Source organism: Phalaenopsis equestris, unplaced genomic scaffold (genome assembly GCF_001263595.1).
Source record: "Phalaenopsis equestris unplaced genomic scaffold, ASM126359v1 Scaffold000002, whole genome shotgun sequence".
In the NCBI taxonomy this organism is placed as follows: domain Eukaryota; kingdom Viridiplantae; phylum Streptophyta; class Magnoliopsida; order Asparagales; family Orchidaceae; genus Phalaenopsis; species Phalaenopsis equestris.
In genome coordinates, this window is record NW_018164444.1 from 26,504,471 (window position 1) to 26,524,428 (window position 19,958).

The 19,958-nt window shown below is 37.4% G+C and overlaps 1 protein-coding gene across 1 annotated transcript in view; it reads left to right on the forward strand.

The window, feature by feature from the left end:
* LOC110029086 (probable NADH dehydrogenase [ubiquinone] 1 alpha subcomplex subunit 5, mitochondrial) overlaps positions 1–17,921 on the forward strand; it is a 32,651-nt gene extending 14,730 nt beyond the window's left edge. Inside the window, exon 2 of the mRNA XM_020731214.1 lies at positions 17,498–17,921. Within this exon, the coding sequence (XP_020586873.1) occupies positions 17,498–17,685 (188 nt within the window). The 3' untranslated portion in view covers positions 17,686–17,921. The remainder of the gene's footprint in view (positions 1–17,497) is intronic.
* The last annotated feature ends 2,037 nt before the right edge of the window (positions 17,922–19,958 follow it).

The following is a 19,958-nucleotide window of genomic DNA, read 5'->3' on the forward strand; positions in this document are numbered from 1 at the left end:
TTTTAACATAGAGGCGTTATCTATTCTTGTTTGGAAAAAGGCTGTGGAAGAAGAGATTCTTGTTTTTGAAAAGAAATGTTACCTAGATCATAACAACTCTGTCACATGGGAAAAGAATTGAATAATGCAAATGGCTGTCCACTGTTAAATAAAAAGCCGATGGGAGCATAGAAATGTTCCAGGCTAGAATTGCAGCAAAAGGGTTCATTCAGTCCTATGAGATTGACTACTAGGAAACATTCGCACCAGAGGAGAAACTCAACACACTAAAAGTATTACTATCATTGGTTGTCAACAAGGACTAATCCTTACGTCAGGCAAATATTAAATATGCATTTTTTAATGGGGATCTTGAGGAGGAAGTATATATGGAGAAATCTCCAAGATTAAAGAACAACACAAATAAGGTGGTGTGTAAACTAAAGAAATTATCATATGGGTTAAAACAATCTTCGAGAGCATTGTTTGAAAGGTTCACTAGGGCTATTCTTGATAATGGGTACTATCAGTTTCAGGTTTGCCGCACTTTTTATGAAATCAAATCAAGAAGGTATGATAGCGATCATTATCGTATATGTAGATGACATTATCTTACAGACAATGATGTTAGAGAACTTAAAACAATCAAAATAATGACTTCTGAGTTTGAGATTAAAGATCTTAGAACTTTAAGATACTTTTGGGGAATTGAAGTAGCTATATCCAAAGAATGTGTGTCATATCCCAGAGAAATATATTCTTGACGATTAAAGGAGACGGGAATGTGGGATGCAAACCAACTGATGCTTCTATGGATCCCAATCTACCAACATCAAAAGGAGGATAATATACTAGTTGAAAAAGGGAGATATTAAAGACTTGGGTGTGTAAACTAAAGAAATTATCATATGGGTTAAAACAATCTTTTAGAGCATTGTTTGAAAGGTTCACTAGGGCTATTCTTGATAATGGGTACTATCAGTTTCAGGTTTGCCGCACTTTCTATGAAATCAAATCAAGAAGGTATGATAGCGATCATTATCGTATATGTAGATGACATTATCTTACAGACAATGATGTTAGAGAACTTAAAACAATCAAAATAATGACTTCTGAGTTTGAGATTAAAGATCTTAGAACTTTAAGATACTTTTGGGGAATAGAAGTAGCTATATCCAAAGAATGTGTGCCATATCCCAGAGAAATATATTCTTGACGTATTAAAGGAGACGGGAATGTGGGATGGAAACCAACTGATGCTTCTATGGATCCCAATCTACCAGCATCAAAAGAAGAGGATAATATACCAGTTGAAAAAGGGAGATATTAAAAACTTGTTGGTAGACTCATTTATCTGTCACAAACAAGACCTGACATTATTTTTTTATGAGTGCAGTGAGCCAACATATGAATGATCCAATTGAAGATCATTTAGAAGTGGTCTTTTGAATTATGTGGTACTTAAAGGTGACTCCATGACGTGAATTAATATTCAAGAATACTGAGAATCGTAACATTAAGATGTATATTAATGCTAGCTGGGCAGGAGGACTAACTAACAAAAGATCTTTCACGGGTTATTCTTCATTTGTATATGATAACCTGGTTACTTGGAGAAGTAAAAAATAAACTGTGCTCATCAGAAGTAGTTAAGAATCTGAATGTCGTTCTTTGACCCTAGGAATTTGTGAAGAGATGTGGCTAAATAAATCAGTGTTTCAAAGAATTTGGTACAACAGGATCGAACCAAACTTAGTATCGGATCACTGACATTCTTACCGAAGCTTTTCCTCGATACCACTCTAGTCATCTCAGTAGCAAGTTTGGGATGTATGACATATTCAACCCAACTTGAGGGGAAGTGTTGATGTGTATGTATCTGTGGACCACATGGGCCAACCCACAAGAAACTGTGGGTCAGCTGTTACATTTGAGGGGACAGTTCATGTAGGATTTGAGGTTGTTCGTACGTAGATGGATGCTTGTTAGTTGTTGGCGATTTAGGAGATCTTTTGCGAAGGTATGAGTAGCACATTTTTGGAGATTAGGCACATTATTACGAGCCTGACTAGTGGAGCATGAAAGATGAGTACATGAACAAAGTGGTTGAGGAGATCCACTAGGAAGAGTAGTGATGCGTCTACAAGGAGCAATGATGTTACCAAGGGGTGACGGGAATCTGGTAGGAAGATGCATTGTCAACTTGATTTGAATGACGGAGCATGAATTTAAAGGAGCAAGTGATTTTTAGAGGAGTTTATTATCTTATTAATTCTGTCATAAGTGATTCTGTCACAAGTTCTTCTGTGATGGAACTTATTTTTTCTGAAATTTATTTCAATTTCTTGTAACCTTCTTATCCAACTAATTATTTCGATGACATAAGAATATGTTGCAATCCTTACTTTTTATGACATTATTTATTTTGGATTTTGTGATCATCCTCATGAAAGTGCGAAGTGCATAAGCCAATTCAAAGGACATCATCAGCATCATATAATCCATTTTTATTTTTAGAAGTAATTTCTCATTCATCAAATTCCTTAATTCCACTCTTAGAAAATTAGAAAATCATGCAAATGAGGTGTTTGAAATTTATAGTTAATTATGTTTTTATTGATAAATATAATTATTGCTCATCCATATCTTTTCTTAACTGTTAGCCAATTTGATATAATGCCTACTCATGTTTTCTCGGTTGCTCCGTTTCTAAAATTCATCAATCTATTTTTTAAGTTCATCTCTATTAGATTCATTCTACAATGCGGTAAATTGGCCAATGATTCAAAATTTAAATCAAGACTCTTATATACTTCTCAGTGATGGCAATTCCTTTGGAAGTTTGTTAATATCTTTGGAACCAACTAATAGCTTTTAACATCACTAGACAGGGACACAAAGTTTAACAAAACCACTACTGATCACCTTTCTTGCCTACTGTCCATCCCCAATTGGTCTTAAAATCATATATATTAGACCATTCAAAGTGAGCCACATTCAAACAAGCTATTGCCTACCCAAAATAACATGAGCTATGTCCATAGCAACACTTTGTACACATTCTATTAACACAAGTAAACAATTGAATTAAAACTAAACTTATGCGAGATACAAAGATAACAATTTATCAATCCAAGCTACCTTATATAACTATGTGTGTTTCAAGTTTTAACTTCATATGATCCGAGGAATTTTAAGCATAATATTCATATGACATCTACCATTAGTTACAAGTTAGCACCATTTCTCAAGTTTAAAATATGTGTAAAGGCTATAATTCTTTCAAAATCAAATTAAAATTTCTGTGTGGTTATGATACAAAAACATGACATTCACATAATTGCCAATTAATAATCCTTAAAATCGGTAAACTCTTTGTTAAACTCATCAACATCAGCAACATTATTAATTTCATTATCAACATCTTTCAACATATATGCAATTTTCTATTAGGACCCTCGTTAGCATCATGATCAATTTTATGACATTTGGAACATGGCATTGCAGAAGTTTGAAGCTTCTTTGCAAATGTAATTGATTTTTGTTTTTGTATGCTTATTATTTGTAATAAAAGGACACTGACGTTTACCTAGCTCACGTGCATGATAATTAAAATTGTAAACAAACAGGAAACCAAAGATAATATCTTAAAGTTTAGTGGGATGAGGATGGCCTTGTTGATAATGCTAATGAAAAGGATTATGTGGAAGAAAGAGCACGACATCAATCATTCTATAGTACACTCCATCAGCTTTAAAAGATCAATGCCTTCTTCAAGCCAATATTTTGGAGGATACTTTAAGGGAGTGTTTGGCTGGAAGTAGGATTTAGCGTTAGTAGGATTTAGTCCATAAATCATAAATCTGTTGAATCCACCCTCCTTGTGGATTTAGTAAATCCTGATTTAAGCTGACTCGAAGGCAGAAATTCGATCCTTAAATCCAAATATTCATAAATCCACTAAACTCCTTTTTTTCCATTTGGTTGGATTTCATAAATCCTGTGCTAAATCACATTGAAAGGTGCTACCAAACAGCCCTTAAGACGGAAAAAAAATTACATTGTAATTACAAGATTTAGTATGAGCGAATATATTCTAAAATTTATAAAAAATATGGGACATATAAAACGTTAAAGAGAAAGTTGTTAAAGTAATCATAATGCCTTTACCAGAGATAGCGAGGGGGAACCATCAACTATAATAATGAGATCAAGGGAGGTCATGTGAAGAGAGGAAAAAATACAGTTACATGACATATGGGGTGAAATGCCTGAATTTAAAACTATGGACATATCTTAGGAGATGATTACAACACATCGTGAGGAAAAAAGATCAGAAGCATGTATAAAATCTGAATGTATTGAAGTCATGATTGCATTTCTCACAAGAAAAGCACGACAACTGTAGGAGTTGTATTTATGGAAATACAATCAATGGGAATAGATGTGCGGGTAGAAAGAATATAGTTTGATTGGCCTAACATTACTTCGAATGATGGTTGGGTACTACCACATTGAGAACATCAATGATAGGCCTCATGACCACGTCTTTTATTTATGTAGTCTCAATGATCACCACAACTACATTGATGTCAGTAGCAAGGTTATCCTTATTAGAAGATGGTTGGGGAACTAGATAGTTGAGTGATTTGAAGAAATTGTGGAGAGCAGTTGCAAGATTTGAAACTATGGAATCAGTTATCAACTAAGATTGCATATATTGAAGGAATGGATGAAGGTCAAAGAGAAGCTTAGCCACCAAGGACCTTTTTTTTGCTGTTTGTAAACTCTGGGATCAACGGTGAACAAATTTTAGTGCAACGCATTTTATAGACCCCGAGGGTGCTAAAATAATTTTGAATAGAAAGATTCATTTGTTATAGAAAAATAGGTCCCAGAGTATAAATTATAATAGAAGTTATTTTGCTAAAAAAAAACTTCTTCATTTCATTCATGATGGGCTTATATAGAACCTTACAAGGTACATTTACAATTAAATCTCAATATTTCATACATTTACAAATATGATCCTATATTAGATACAAATCTCAACACTCCCTCTCAAGATGGGCAAAAGATATTTACTAAGCCCATCTTGTTGCATAACCTAAACAAATCTAACGAGCTAAGTTCTTTGATGAGGCAGTTAGCCACTTGCTTTCCAGTGGCTACATGACATGGCTCCAGTAATCCCTTTCATTTAATGAAGAACCTATCAATCTTCATATGATTGGTTCTATTATGTTGGACAGGGTTGTTAGCAATGTTGATTGTCGAACTGTTGTCACACCACAACTTCATTTGAGTTTTCTGATCCACTTTAAGTTCAATCAACAAGGCTTTCAATCACATCATCTCAACAACTCCTAATGTCATGACCTTGTATTATGCCTTTGCAATTGATCATGCTAAAACTGATTGTTTCTTGCACTTCCATGAGACCAAGTTGCCACCTACAAACATGCAGTATCCGGATGTGGATCATCTGTCATCAACACAACTTGTCTTGTGAGAATTACAAAAGCCTTCAATATCTACATGTTTATTCTCTCTGAAAACTCTTTCCCTGGTGCACTCTTCAGATACCTCATAATCTGATATACTGCATCCATATGACATTTCCTTGGATCATGCATGTAATGACTCACCACACTTACTGCAAAATAAATATCGGGTTGAGTGTGGCACAGATAGATCAGGCGACCCACCAGCCTTTGGTACCTCTCACGATCAATTGATTAACTTGCCTCTGTACTAAGCTTGAACTTCTGCTCAATCAGAGAGATTGTTGGTTTACATCCTAGAAAATTTGTCTCCGTGCGACGATCCAATGCATACTTTCTCTGGGATGGGACGATCCCCTCAGGTTTATGGGCCACTTCAATCCCATGAAAGTATCTGAGATGTCCCATAGCCTTAACCTCAAATTGCTTCCCCATTCTTCCCTTCAGTTGAGCAATCTCTGTCTCATCATCACCAGTGATAATTATGTCATCCCCATACGCAACAAGTATGGTAGTGTGTCTTTCATGTTGTTGAAAGAACTCCGCGTTGTATATATTGATCTGCCGATATCCCATGCCAACCATCACTATTCTAAATTTGTCAAATAAGGCTCAAGATGACTGCTTCAAGCCATACAGTGACTTCCTAAGCCTGCACACCTTGCCGACTGTCTTGATGTTGACCTCATTTTGAGGTCATTAGCCTAGGATCTAGCCATAAGACTTTCCTATCGACTATCTTAGAGGACTAGACCTGGGACCCACCCTTTTTAGAAATTCGAACCACTTCCTGATTCTTTTGTGGCGCCTTGCCTGGGTGGTCTTAAACCGTCATCATTTGATCGAGTGATTAAGGACCAGCATTTGGAGGCCCAAGGAGAGTTCCCATAGGATTTAAAAGCCATAAGAAACCAATTATGACTTTCGTACATTTGCGCACGCAAATTGATAAATTTGTCTAAACGACCCCCGATGACGAAATGGACTGCGTCGGCGCGTCCGAGACGTCAATTTTAGCTAAGGAGGACATCCATATTGTTATAATTCCGCACACATGCAAATCACACGCAAATCAATGAATCCTTCGAAACGACCTCAGATGACGAAAATGACCACGTCGGCGCGACCGGAACGCCAAAATTATCTGGAAAAGATACCCACTTTGCCAGGGTTCGTAACACGAATAAATCACACGCTAATTAATATAATTAAATAATATAATATAATAAAATAAAGCAAAATAATAAAAATAAAAGAAATCTTTATTTTACCTAAACCGCGCTAGCCTCCCTACCTTCTTCCTAGTCGCGGCTCAATCGAAGCCTGGCTCGCCCGGCTCGCCCCCTCCGTTCCCTAGCTCCCGCGATCAGCCGCACGCGAGGCCGCCCGAGCGAAACTCTAGCTTCCGCGCTCCTCTCCCGTTTGTGAGCTAAACGCGCCTCGCCCCCTCGAGCCCCGCTCGGCCGATCGGCTTGGCTTGCCAATCGCGGGCTGCCTCCTGTCCGACTCCTCCTTTTTGAGGTTGCCGTTTCTCTCCCTCCCTAAATGCTCCTGTTGCCTGATTCGACCACTTTAGGGCTGGTAGGTGGCTGCTCCTCTCTTTTGCCTATAAAATCCTGCTTAGGGTAAGGTTGTGGTGGCTGGCCGAAATTTTGAAGAAGGGGAGGTTCTGCCAAATTTTTGAGTGCTTCTTCAGTTCTTCCTACTTGGTTGGTCTGTGTTTTGTGTGCTTGGAGCTTTGGTTTTTTTTGTTCTCCTTTGAGCAATAAAAAAAGAGGTGTGGTTGTTGGCTGGATTCCTGTTGGTTGGTCCGAAGCCAACTTTGTTCTTCTTTCTTCAGGCATTTGGGAAGTATGGATTTACTACTTTCCTCTTTGGTTTATCTGTGAAACACTTCATGCAAAAAGTTGTGTTTGTTTGATTGGGAATTACTTGCTGCCATACTATGTTTTTGGAATTCATAAAAAAGAGCCATTTACCTTATCTTATTGCTGTGCCGAAGAAAGCTGAGGCTCAAACATCGGCTTTCAGGTTTGAGGAAACATAAACTCTATGCAAATGTGCACCATGACCCAATATTTATTTCTATGCTTACAAAATTTGTGCTTTAGTCCAGATTTGACATATGATTTTCTACTCGTTTGATAAGAAAACATCAAATAAGTTATCACGTGCTTTAGTTGCATGAATTGCCATGGACCTTCTGCATTGGCTTATATGTAATGAGAATGCTCATAAAGTTCTTTGCCTTAGGTTATAAAAAATGTATATACTTTTTCAAACAAAACTGCGAAGATTCCTTCCGGTTTGCTTCTACGGAGATATCAGATTTCTCAGAGAGTTTTGTAGAAGCATTCTTTCTTACGGATTAGGTCAAAAGCATATAACATTCTTTCTTACGGATTGGGTCAAAGCATATTTCTGGAATTTAAGTTATTGAGCTGCTATGTGTACACTGAGAAGATTTACATACATACTATTCAATTTTTTTGTGTTTACAAATCTAACACTTAAATTTTACACACATTCCACATTATCCTATGCATGAAATGGTGTTATCTCTTTGCAATATGAAAGACTTGGGGGCCTGTTTAGCTGCAATTTTTGTGTCGTTTTGAGACTTGTTTAGATGTTGTTTTCTGCCCTATTTTGTTGATGTTGGGCTGCCGGTTTTTCCTGTTTTTGGTGGGATTTGTGCTGCAGTTTTGGCCCTGTTTCGGTGAGGTTTGGGCTGCCACTTTTTACTCTGTTTTAGTGAAGTTTGGATTTTAGCTATGTAAACACATAAGAATTAAGTGGTATGCATGTAAATCTGTCATTGTTTTTAATGGGTGTGCTTGAGACCCATCATTTCACTTTCTTTCTTGCAATTAAATTATGAAATACATGCTCCAAATATTGCTTATGATTGGGTTGAAATTTTGCATGGCTTGTTTGAAACCTTTTGGATTCACTTGATGTATCATCGCTTCATGTTACATTTTTGGTAGGAGTTAAACCATTAGCACTCCCGCATATATTTGCTCATTTGATATTTAAATCTTGGGCGTTTAATGGTGTGTTCTTTGTGTTTGCTTGCAAGTAGAATGCATGTATTTGAGGAAATGTTTGTTTCACTATTTGGTTGGATGAGTTAGATGGAGGTTTCATTCTATTTGAGGTTTCATTGTCGTTGAACTTGCTAGGGGTGGGTACTTATCTCAAAGAATCAATTATGTAAATAAGTCATTCTATTTGAGGTTTCATTGTCGTTGAACTTGCAAGGGGTGGGCTTGTCCTACTTATCTCAAAGAATCAATTATGTAAATAAGTTAGTCATGCCCATGCTTGAGCTTAAACCTTATAAACTCAAAGTTCATATTTGCTTGAAATTTAAAACTTTGAATTGCCTCTTTCGAGATCGCTTTATTTATTATTTTCTTTAATAAAGTTTAAACTTTATTTGGAGACTTTAAATGATGACATTTGGGCTGATAAAAAAAAATGTTGTTTAGAGAGGGTTTTAAATACCTTTTGGGGGTTGATTTGATCATTGTTTTGAAAGAACTTAAACGCTTTTAGGTCGATTCACTTGCAGTTTTACATCTTTGCTTTGTTGATTTATTTTTAGAAGTGAGTCGGCCTCTCTCTTCGTTGATTTGTTATAACAGTTAAGTTAAAAATGAGAATTTCTGATTTAATTATTTTCATGATTGATTTACGGCCTTAAAAAATAATAATAAAAAAAAGAAAGAAGGGAAAAGAAATCTTCGTGATATTTGTGAAAGTTTGGAAGTGGTTTGGAGCTTTATAAATTGTACCTTTTGGGGATGTTTCATGACTAGCATGGTGAGTGTACTTTACCTCTTTTACTCATTCGAGAAAGTCCCGTCAGTCGGATGTTTTAGGCTAATCCTTTTGTCGCTTTGGCTTTTCTTTTTTAAAATTTGTTTTGGAAGAGGCTGGGTCTTCTTTCTTTATTTGATTTCTTGATTTTTGGTTTGTTTTCATTGCTTCTTGGTTTAAGCTTTTGGTACTTATGTCCGATGCATAAGTACGTATCTATAGTTTTTTACTATATATGAACCATCAAGCAAAGTCGCAAGTAGGTCGGTTTTGTTTTGGGGCTTAGGGCGGTGATAACAAAGACACGTCGGTGATAGAGCGAAATGATATTTTATTCTATGACATCAAAACTCAATCTTGAGACCTGATGAACTATAGGATGATAGTATCATTCACCGACATAAGACTAGCGGGGGACCCATACCTTCTTAGGTTATTGGCGGTCCTACGCCCGACGACATGATCGACTCATGGACAATCATAATTTTTCAAACCTGATAAAAACAAAACATGATAAGAGCAGATATAATATTTATAAAAAAATATTTTTACTATAAAATTGATACAACTTTTGTATGTCTGAAATCCATGTGTATGCTAAAATATAAATTTTATATGTATTGTAACTTGGTTGTCCACTTGTCGATTACCAGTACTGGGTTAAGGAGTACCCTCGTAAGTTAGGTTTAGTAGGACACTCCTTTAGTTAAGTGACAGACTCTATACATCCGGGTGACCGATAGTAGCCTTCGACGTCCCTCGAGTACAAAGTACCCTCGAGTACAAATATATAATATCTGAGCCTAGCCCCGACTCGAGTGCTTGCGGTTTTCTTTCTTTGGATTTTTCGTGAGATTTTATTAGAACTTTTGGTAAAGCACTCGTCTTTTTCCGGGATCTTTTCGTGTTTTCGGTGACTTTCTTTTGAGTTGCCATTTGCTTTTTTTTTACTTCGAGATCTCTGTTGTGAGTCATTTGCCGATTTTCTCGAGTTTTCTTTCGTCATGGGTCATTTGTCGCTCTTTCTCGAGTTTTCTAGATAGTATTTCTTTTATTGATACAATGCATGTTAGCTTATTTTTTTAAATTTTGTCATTATACTTGTACCTGCTATTGTTTCCTTTACACTATACCTTAGAATAGGAGGTCAGTAGTTTGTTTCATAGGAAGTACCCGGCAACAGATCGTTGATTAAACAATTGCATGTGCCTTTAAAGCTAACATTGAATCCGAATGTGTTACGACGGAGAGCTTGGAGCGAACACAGTAGGCAGCACGACGGGGACGCGCAGAAGAGCAACTTCGAGATGGATCTGCAACAGTACAATAAGTATATGACAACTAAACATTTTTCTTAGTTTAAATAACAACACATAGGACTTCGATGTAGTTTGTTTAGCGCAACGTGAATCCTCACATATTATCTTTAGGCTTTTACACAACCCTGTTGTGCAATTATAAGTCCTAACACTTTTAGGATTTCGAGGTTACCGTACGGTACGGTGTAAATCCTCCTATTTTTCTAGGCTATTTGCACGATCAAATATCGTGCGAATGCAAGTCCTAAATTCTGAAATAAATTGTAGGATTAAACTTTAAATAACATTATTTTAAAGACATAAAGCCAAACAATAGGATAGTTGGGAGTTCACCGGGGTTCTCCCTGAATCTGTGATATCCCATACTTTTCGTTCATTTGGATTCCTTAAAATAACTGTTCCTGTTTGAACCACTCCCATTTGATTTTCCCGTGTCCAATCTTGGAAGCCTAAACTTTTAAATCTGGAAAGCAAAATCACTGATCTTAATCGAAAGTCTTCTTAAGTGACTCTGGTCATTTAAGATATAATTAACTATAGGGGTTTGCCTAGGGAACATGAAACCCAGGTAAAATAAACATTATCTAATTCTTATATTAGGTAGGGGAACTTGCCGACCATTTATAAAAGATTTTGCAGGCCAAACGGATGTCACAAAAATTCTTAGTTTAGGTGGTTGAGTCTACTATCAAGTGGTATGTTTATCCTTCGAGGTAGTGTATTACTTGTGGTATCGTGTTCATCCATCCAAACTATTCAATATGTGAGACTTGTTTGCTCTCATCTATTTTTAAATTAAAATGAAATTTTGAAAAATCATATTTACATCAAAACTGTTTTCATATTTTACAAAAACCATTCATTCCTTTTCAAAAAATAACGGCCGACACTGGGATGTATTGAATCTTGGGGGTATCTCTATATATACCATCTATAGTAGCTCCCCATTAAAAAAAACATTCTTCACATCCAGTTGGTGAAGTCTTCATCCACCATTTATTAACAAAGAAACTAGTGTCCTCATCGTGCTCATCTTTGTGACTGGTGCAAAGTTTTCATCGTAGTTAATATCATTTGTCTGAATGTACCCTTTTGCCACTAGTCGTGCTTTATACCTTTTCACCTTCCCTTATGGAGTCTGTTTTACCGTGAAGATCCACTTGCATCCATTGTCTTTTTTTCAGCTCGTAATAGTACAATCTCTCATGTTTGATTTTTATCAAGAGTTCCAAGCCTTTTATGCACCGCGGCTTTCCATTTGAGATCATCTTTAGCAATCTGTCAACACTTGGGTATAAAGACATAATCTAATGATGCAATGAATGTTCTATGCAAATGTGAGATGTTAGAATAAGAAATAAAGTTCACAATGTCATGTTTCCACCCAAAACGATCAGGTAGATGTTCCACTTGCTTCGAGAGGTCCTCCTTAATGTTGAGGGAGTAGGGGTGGACGAAGGTGGAATTATATCACATGGGAGTTTTGAATCAAGGGTGGATGGTGTAGGTATCTTAAGAGTTGGGGAAAACCGAGACAAGAAACTTGTTGGCACTGCGAACTTTGTTATCTCAGTTTGCTTCTTCCTTCGTGTATGCACCCTTAGCCCACCTTTAGCTTGAATCCCACCTCCTTTGGGGTCAATCTCCTCGATTTTTGTCTCCTCAATTGATTATCCATATCACGGGACATGACATTGCTCTCACTTGCACCACTCCATCACTACTACTCACTCTTTCTTGCCCTATGTCTCTAGTGTTTGTTGAGTCACTAAAGGATGAATTCATATCCAGGGTGTAGTATGACTCAACTCTCTGAATAACACATTGAATAACCCACGAACACACATTTCACAACTCTTGGATTCAACTTCCTACATATGTCCTGTTGTCTTTCACAAAGTATACTCATCAAAATACCTTTAATGAAAGAATCTCACTATTATCTTCTTTCAACATCTACAACGAGACTTCTACTCCAACACTCTAGGGTATTCAGTTAATCAATTGAGTTGTTGTCAACACTGCTTACCCCCACAAGTGATGTGGAACATTCATTGCAATCATCATGTTCCGGGCTATCTCTAGAAGATGTCGATTCTTCATCACTATTACTCTATTCTGTGCTGGTATGTATGGGCATGTGGTTTGATGTTGTATCACTTGAGCTGACAAGTATTCTTTAAATGCTTTGTTGGAATATATTGTTGCATTATCAGATCTCATTGTCTTCACAATTGCACCATATTGGGTCTAAATTGCTTTGTGAAAATTTTTAAAGCAAGCAACTACCTCGCTCTTCTGTCTCATCAAATACATTCAGGTAACATGAGAAAAACAATCACTAAAAGTAACAAAATATCGATAACCATTCATAGAATACATCAGAATGTATCAAAGCAAACACACCATAGCTTTTATTCCCAGAACTGCATAAGAGCTCCTAGTGAACTTGCCAAACTCATAAACATTACATTAGTTTCTTTTTATTTGTACCAACTCAGTAAACTAAGGCTAGAATCTCCTATACATATGTGATGTAGCAGTAACACATCTTCGACGTCCTCTCAGATTCTCCTAATATAGCACTTTCTATCATGGATGTTTGAGCTAAGTTCATCCCCTCTCGGTCCATGTGTCAGAGTCTGCCATGCCACATTCCAGTCTCAAAAGTGTCTCACCCACCTTTTTCTCTTGGAAGATCCCTGTGGAATATCAAAAGAAATAATGCATTTTAATTGGAGAATAAGTGCACTAATGGATAAGATGTTTGTTGGAAAATGAGAATGCAAAACATTCATATGATTGGTACATGTCACTGTACCCTTACCAGCTACAGTTTGTATTGTCCCATCATCAGTTTGTATACTCTCTGGTACTGCTAAACGAGTATATGAAAAGAACTCTTTAGCAGTACATGTCATGTGACGAGAAGCACCAGAATCTATGATTCATTCTGGTGATTCTGTGGTGGAAATAGAGACAAGAGCAAGTGTGTTACCAATATCTTTGTTAAAATGAGCATAAGTAGCAATGTTACCCCTTGATGTCAATGGACTTGAAACATCCTCAGCTCCATCTCAAGCTGCTTTTTGCTTCCTCTTTAACAGCTCAAGACACTTATGATTCTCACTAGTAAATGTCACACCTGTCTCTCTCGTTCATCTTCTGCTATCATCAGATTTGTATGGTAGCCCTCTCTTCCACCTTTCTCTACGACCACGACCATGACTTCCACCTTGTCCACGTTCACCTATCTCTCTCTCTTTAGGTGGTTTAGGATAGGCCCTACTCAGATGATCAATTGCACCACAATTGTCACATTTGCGAGTCTCCCCTTGACACTTACCGTACCTGGGCTTGCAACGGATAATGTTGATCTGCACTCAAAAACCACTCAGCTCAGAATGTAGCTTCATTCGACTTCCCTCCTGTATCATCGCAACTATAGCCCTATCTAGTGTAGGAATAGTCGCGTGATCTAGGAGAACTGATCTCCTCTGATCAAAAGTCGGGTTTAGATGAGCAGAAACTGCATGGTCTTCTTCTATGCAAAGATCTCTCAATTCTTGCACCCCAGATCACCACAGCTTGACGTAGGTGAGAAGTGATCAATATTTCACCACAGCCACTCCAAGTATATAGAGTACTCCTGAATCGATTTTTTACCTTGACCACTGCCTTTATCTCACGCTAAATCTGAAACACCTTTATGTGGTTCTTAACTCCAACGTAGATCTTTTGCACCCAAATGGCACTCACCTTTCAAATGTCATTCACTGATGAGACAAAGATCGAACCATCGTGTTGAGTAACTAGGTGTAAAATAAGGCATGTGTGGTCCTCTATTCACCCCTTTCAGCACTATCATTCTTTGATTCAAGCCCCGTCAGATATTCTTCTAGTCTTTTCCGTACTAGAGCAGCCTTGATGCGATGCGACCAACTCAGATACGTGGTCGTTCCATCGAGTTTCAAATCCACAGGAGGGAGATCTAGCTTCACCTGCATACGAGCATGTGTCGAGGTAATTGCTCTCGTCGTGGCCATAGTTCCCTATATGAGCCCAACCAAGATGTTTAGAATCTTTCAGATCCATCTTCCCAGAATTTCCAATCCCTTACCTCCAGCACTACCTCCTTCTCATGATGTTTTGATCCGCTTTGCTTTAGCCCTCAAGAAGCTGTCTCGACTGGATTCTGAGTCATCCTAACCTTCTCTCTTCCTAATCGCGTAGAGCTTATGTCCGTCTCCTCTCTGTTCACGTGATCCACACACCCTCTCACCAAAGTCGAAGCCTCTGTTAGCTCTAGCCGAGACAACTTTTCAAGGAGCAAGCGGAAAATTGGGACTTTCGGGTCTCTTCACGTCGATCTGCTTCTGTGTGCGCCAATCTCGACTGGATTTTGCTGCTTCACGAGGACTACAACCGAAGGAACACAAAGTGTCTCTCTGTGTTGATCCATGCTCATTTGATTGACGACACAATTCGATCGACTTGCGAGTGGTAGGAGAAGCAAAGAGGAAAGGCACACTAGTTTGATCTACATCAGTCGTGGTTCTGTTCGCCAAGAGCTACGAGATCATGGAGAAGACGAAAAGGAGAGGAGGCTAACCTAGGCGAGGCGAGGCCCTGATATCATATAGATGTTAATTTGCTAAAAAACCTTCTTCATTTTATTCATGATAGGCTTATATAGAATGTTACACAGTAGATTTACAATTAAATCTCTATATTTTATATATTTACAAATATGACCCTATATTAGATATAAATAACATATATTGACAGTAGAAATGTTACTTTTGTTAAAAACAATTGGAGTTGTGAACATCCCACATAGACGTTGTAGTTTTATGAAACTTGATTTTGAAGGCAATGGATGGCTAGAGGCTACTTAAAACCAAGTGAGAAAGGTTTGATTTGGAGAACTTAGATATCAAAATACTCTCGACCACACACACACACACACACACACACACACACACACACGCACGCACGCACGCACGCACGTAAGCGAAGCCTTTATACAAGGCAACGTAAATTCATGGTTGATGGTGAGATAGCGACTACACTGGGTAACTACGTTGTTAAGGCTGTGTAACAAGTGGAGGTGGGGTGCGAGGGACCTGCAGGCTAAGGTGAAGCTAGTGTAGAAAGTGGTTGGTGGCCACAACACTAACTGTGGGCGAGGAGGATTTTAGCACCAGTTGAATGCTCATTGGAGGGCCATAAGCAAGCAAGCATATAAGGTGCTTGGTGGGCAATGGGCGGTGGGCGGTGGGTGTTGGTGAGATAGCGAGTACATTGGGTAACTATGGTGTGTTATGGCTATGTACCAAGTGCAGGTGGGGTGCGAGGGATGTGCAGGCTAAGGTGAAGCTACAGTAGAAATTGGTTGGTGGTGACAACACTAATTGTGGTCAAGGAGGATTTTAGCACCCGGTGAGTGGCTCATTGGAGGGCTATAAGCAAGCAATCAGATAAGGTACTTGGTCTGTGATGGGCGGTGATTAGACGGTGGGCGGCGGTCGAGGGCGAGTGTTGGGTGGCGTGCATACTGGTTGAGTGGGGCTAGCTTTTCTTTACTGTATCATATTGAGAGGAAATGACGACTTTCTACTATTGATTAGATATGTGAAGCCTATTAATACATTTAATTGATGACACAACAAGAAAACAAATATAAGAGAAGAAGACCTCATATTATGCAAATATTAATTTAAATATAATCACTTTTTAATATTAGTTCTATTTATTTTGTTTGCACTACTTAATGCGTCCTAGTTCTTATGTCATACAAAATGGATTAAAGAACTTTCAGTTTTTTTTTTGCTGCTTTGAATCAAGCTCGTGTAATCTGTAAATGGATTGACAAACGATATCTCGGTTAACAAAGATGTAAGTGTATTTTTTTTTCTTAGGTTTTGTTGTAGAAAATATGTTCTTTCATCTTATGGTCTGGAAATTGGAGTAACGGAATTCGTTCTTTAGTGGTGGAGGAAATGATCAAATTGGTCTTGGACTACATAGAGCACGTTCATTTTGATATTGATCGTTTTTGTTCTCTAATTTGATTCATCATATTATCAAAACGTGATTCGTTTGATCTTCTTGTTGGCTCTTCTGATAAGAGAATTTCATGCTTTAGTTTGACTAAAAAAATTCACCGAATTTAAACAGAAAGTTTGAAGGGGGACTTACATACACATACCAATTAATTGTTATGCATTTATGTACATAATACCTATTACTTTGATATTTATATATCTTACATTTTAGTGTCACAACCATAGCAAAATATATGCATGCAAAGGTGTATTTACAAATGTTTAATATTAGTGGGATTTGAGTGTGCTATGTAGTAAATATCAAAGTTTAGCCGTCAAAAATGTAAACATATAAGAATTGTGTGATATATATAAAAAGAGAAAGTTAAGTGCTAATTTTTTTTCATAAAATTAATTTCTATAAATATGCAATTATGAGGTAAACAAAACTCCCTTTCCGCTTAATCCCTCCAAACCAAACATAGTCTTGGTGTTCAAAAAATTATTCAATTATAAATTTTTATCAAGCTAATAAATAGAGGAAAACTTACATACATACCACATTTTTTATGTATTTACATATCTAACAACTAAACTTTTAAACATGTTTGTGTCATAAACCTATGCATAAAAATGTGTATTTCACTTTTAACAAAAGTGGTACATTTTATGTGACTATAAAGATTTGGTTGCTATGCTTGTAAATATGAAAATTTATGTGTTTTGATATGTAAATAAGTAGCAAATGTTGTGGTTTGTATGTAAATACCCCATAAATATATCCTATTGACGAGATTAATTTAATTTCATTCTTGGATTGCAGAATGGGATCCTTGGGGTGTACCTGATGATTATGAATGCGAAGTCATCGAAGATGACACTCCTATTCCCAAACACGTTCCTCAGCACCGACCGCCGCCACTTCCTGAAGAGTTCTTCAAGACGCTGGAAGCTGTTCAATCGAAACCTGCTGCAAAGAACGAGCAGCCATCCGATCAGCAGAAGTCGTGAACTATGCTTAGAACTTTGCAATATGCTTTGGATTTGAATTTCTGATATTTCTTTCTGTTTTCTGTTCTTTTTGTGTTGTTAATTAATAATGTGTGAGGTTCCACCTAAGTGATGTTATGCAAGAACCTGTCTGTTGAAAGAAATTTGTTTCATCTCCAGGTTTGTGAATGATTGGAGAGGGATTATGGAGAGTTGGTTTACCAAGAATTTTATTGAACTCTTTTGAATAGAAACAGGCAGGTGGAACCTAAACGAAAAGAAGTAATTTATAGAGAACTTTTGTGGAGAATTTTAGTGAGATGATATATGATTTTGTGTGATATTTCTTGTGATGAAATTTGATGTCCTGGCTGGACTAATGACCTCTTGTTCAGAATTGGCTACATAATATTTCTTGTGATGAAATTTGATCCTCGCTTTAACTCATTCCTAATTTTATAGTCTTTTTTCGACGAATCTCACTTATTTTTTAATTGCATTCTATCGTATTCCCCTCCTGTGCTTTTCTTGAACTTTTTATTATATTATGTCATCATTCTTTGTTAAATTAGGTGGTAGGCCTTTTTTCTCAATCTCACCTCTTTAAGACAGATTTCAAAATACCAGGTTCATCTTTTTATCCCACAAGGCTGACGAACTGATTTCTTTTGCCTTTACCATAAAGATTAATAGAATAAAAAGAATCGAGCAACATAAATGTGTGAAACATAATGTAAGATTATCTCATGAAAGCATAAAGTGCCATTTAAAATTTTAAAACTCAAAAAAAGAAATATTTGAAATCTACAAATTTGCAACACCACTCCAGCAATGCTAGTCCCATATACATAGCACCTACACTGCAAATAACACCTACACAGCCAACACACAATTCAACATCACCACACCAACACATCACCACACATAGTACATGCACACCACCACTACACAAACATACAACCATACATAGCACCTATGCACCATCACATCATAACACACTGCCAACACCAATCTCATATGCATAGCACATACACATCACCACCACTACACAGCACCTACAAACCAACACCACACCATAACACATAGCACCTACACATAACTCACATGTACACAAACCACTACCAATATACCAGCATGCCACCACACATAACACCTAACCACCACACCATCAACACCCTTCCCATATACCTGCACCTACACACCACAATCACACCAACACACCACTGCACAGAACACCTACACACCACTCCCATGTACACACACAACCAATATTGCACCAACACACCACCACACATAAAACCTACACACTACCACACATAGCACCCAAGTACAACACCATCAACACACCACCAACATTACCCCCCAAAACACCACACATAATACCCACACACCATCACCACACCAAAGCACCATCACACATAGCAACTACACACTACTCTCATGTACACAACACCAACACACCACCACACAAAGCTTCCATGAGCATCTTTGAAACAATATAACACATTTACATCACCTCCACATAATTTCAAGGCCTCCAACCTAAGAGCACTTAACAACATCAACATTCCCTTTCCAACTAGTGAAATGTTGCCCAATTTCTTCCAAAAACATCCACAAAACACCATTGAACAATTCTTCATAACCCTAGACCCAATTCAATGCCTCTACTCCATCAATTTCCCAAAGCCAAAAACATTTCAATTTTTTGGTTTTGTATCAAAACCTTCCATCCGAGCAAGAGGCCAACTCACCAAAACTAACCAAAATTTTTTTTAAAAAAAAGATAATATTAAAAGGCTATAAACTAGAAAATCATTCCCAACTTCCGAAGTCCACATATGCCACAAAAACCTGATTCCAAATGCTACAAAATCCAATTTCAGCTATCCCAGAGCCCACCATTCTCAAATTCATTTATTTCGGGGGTCACAAATAGAAAAAAAAAACAAGTTACAAAAGACCCTAAACCACAAACTGAGTAGAACAAAGTGCACACACAAAAAATAAAATGGGAGGTAGAATATCGATTTCACATGTGGAACAAAGCCACAAAACACATTGAGAAAACACACATTCCAATTCAATCACAAATTGCAACAATAAATGATATAGGATATTGTGGGATATTAAGGGAAGAACACTTCTAACTACACAGATAAGAGAAAGGAGATGATCTTAGGGAAAAGAGCGAAGAGAGGTGGCAGAAATGTGAGAGTCGGCATGAGAGAGAGAGAGAAAGAGAAGTGAGAGAGGCTGAGACGTGAAGGAGCTAGTGTAGAGACACAAAGAAA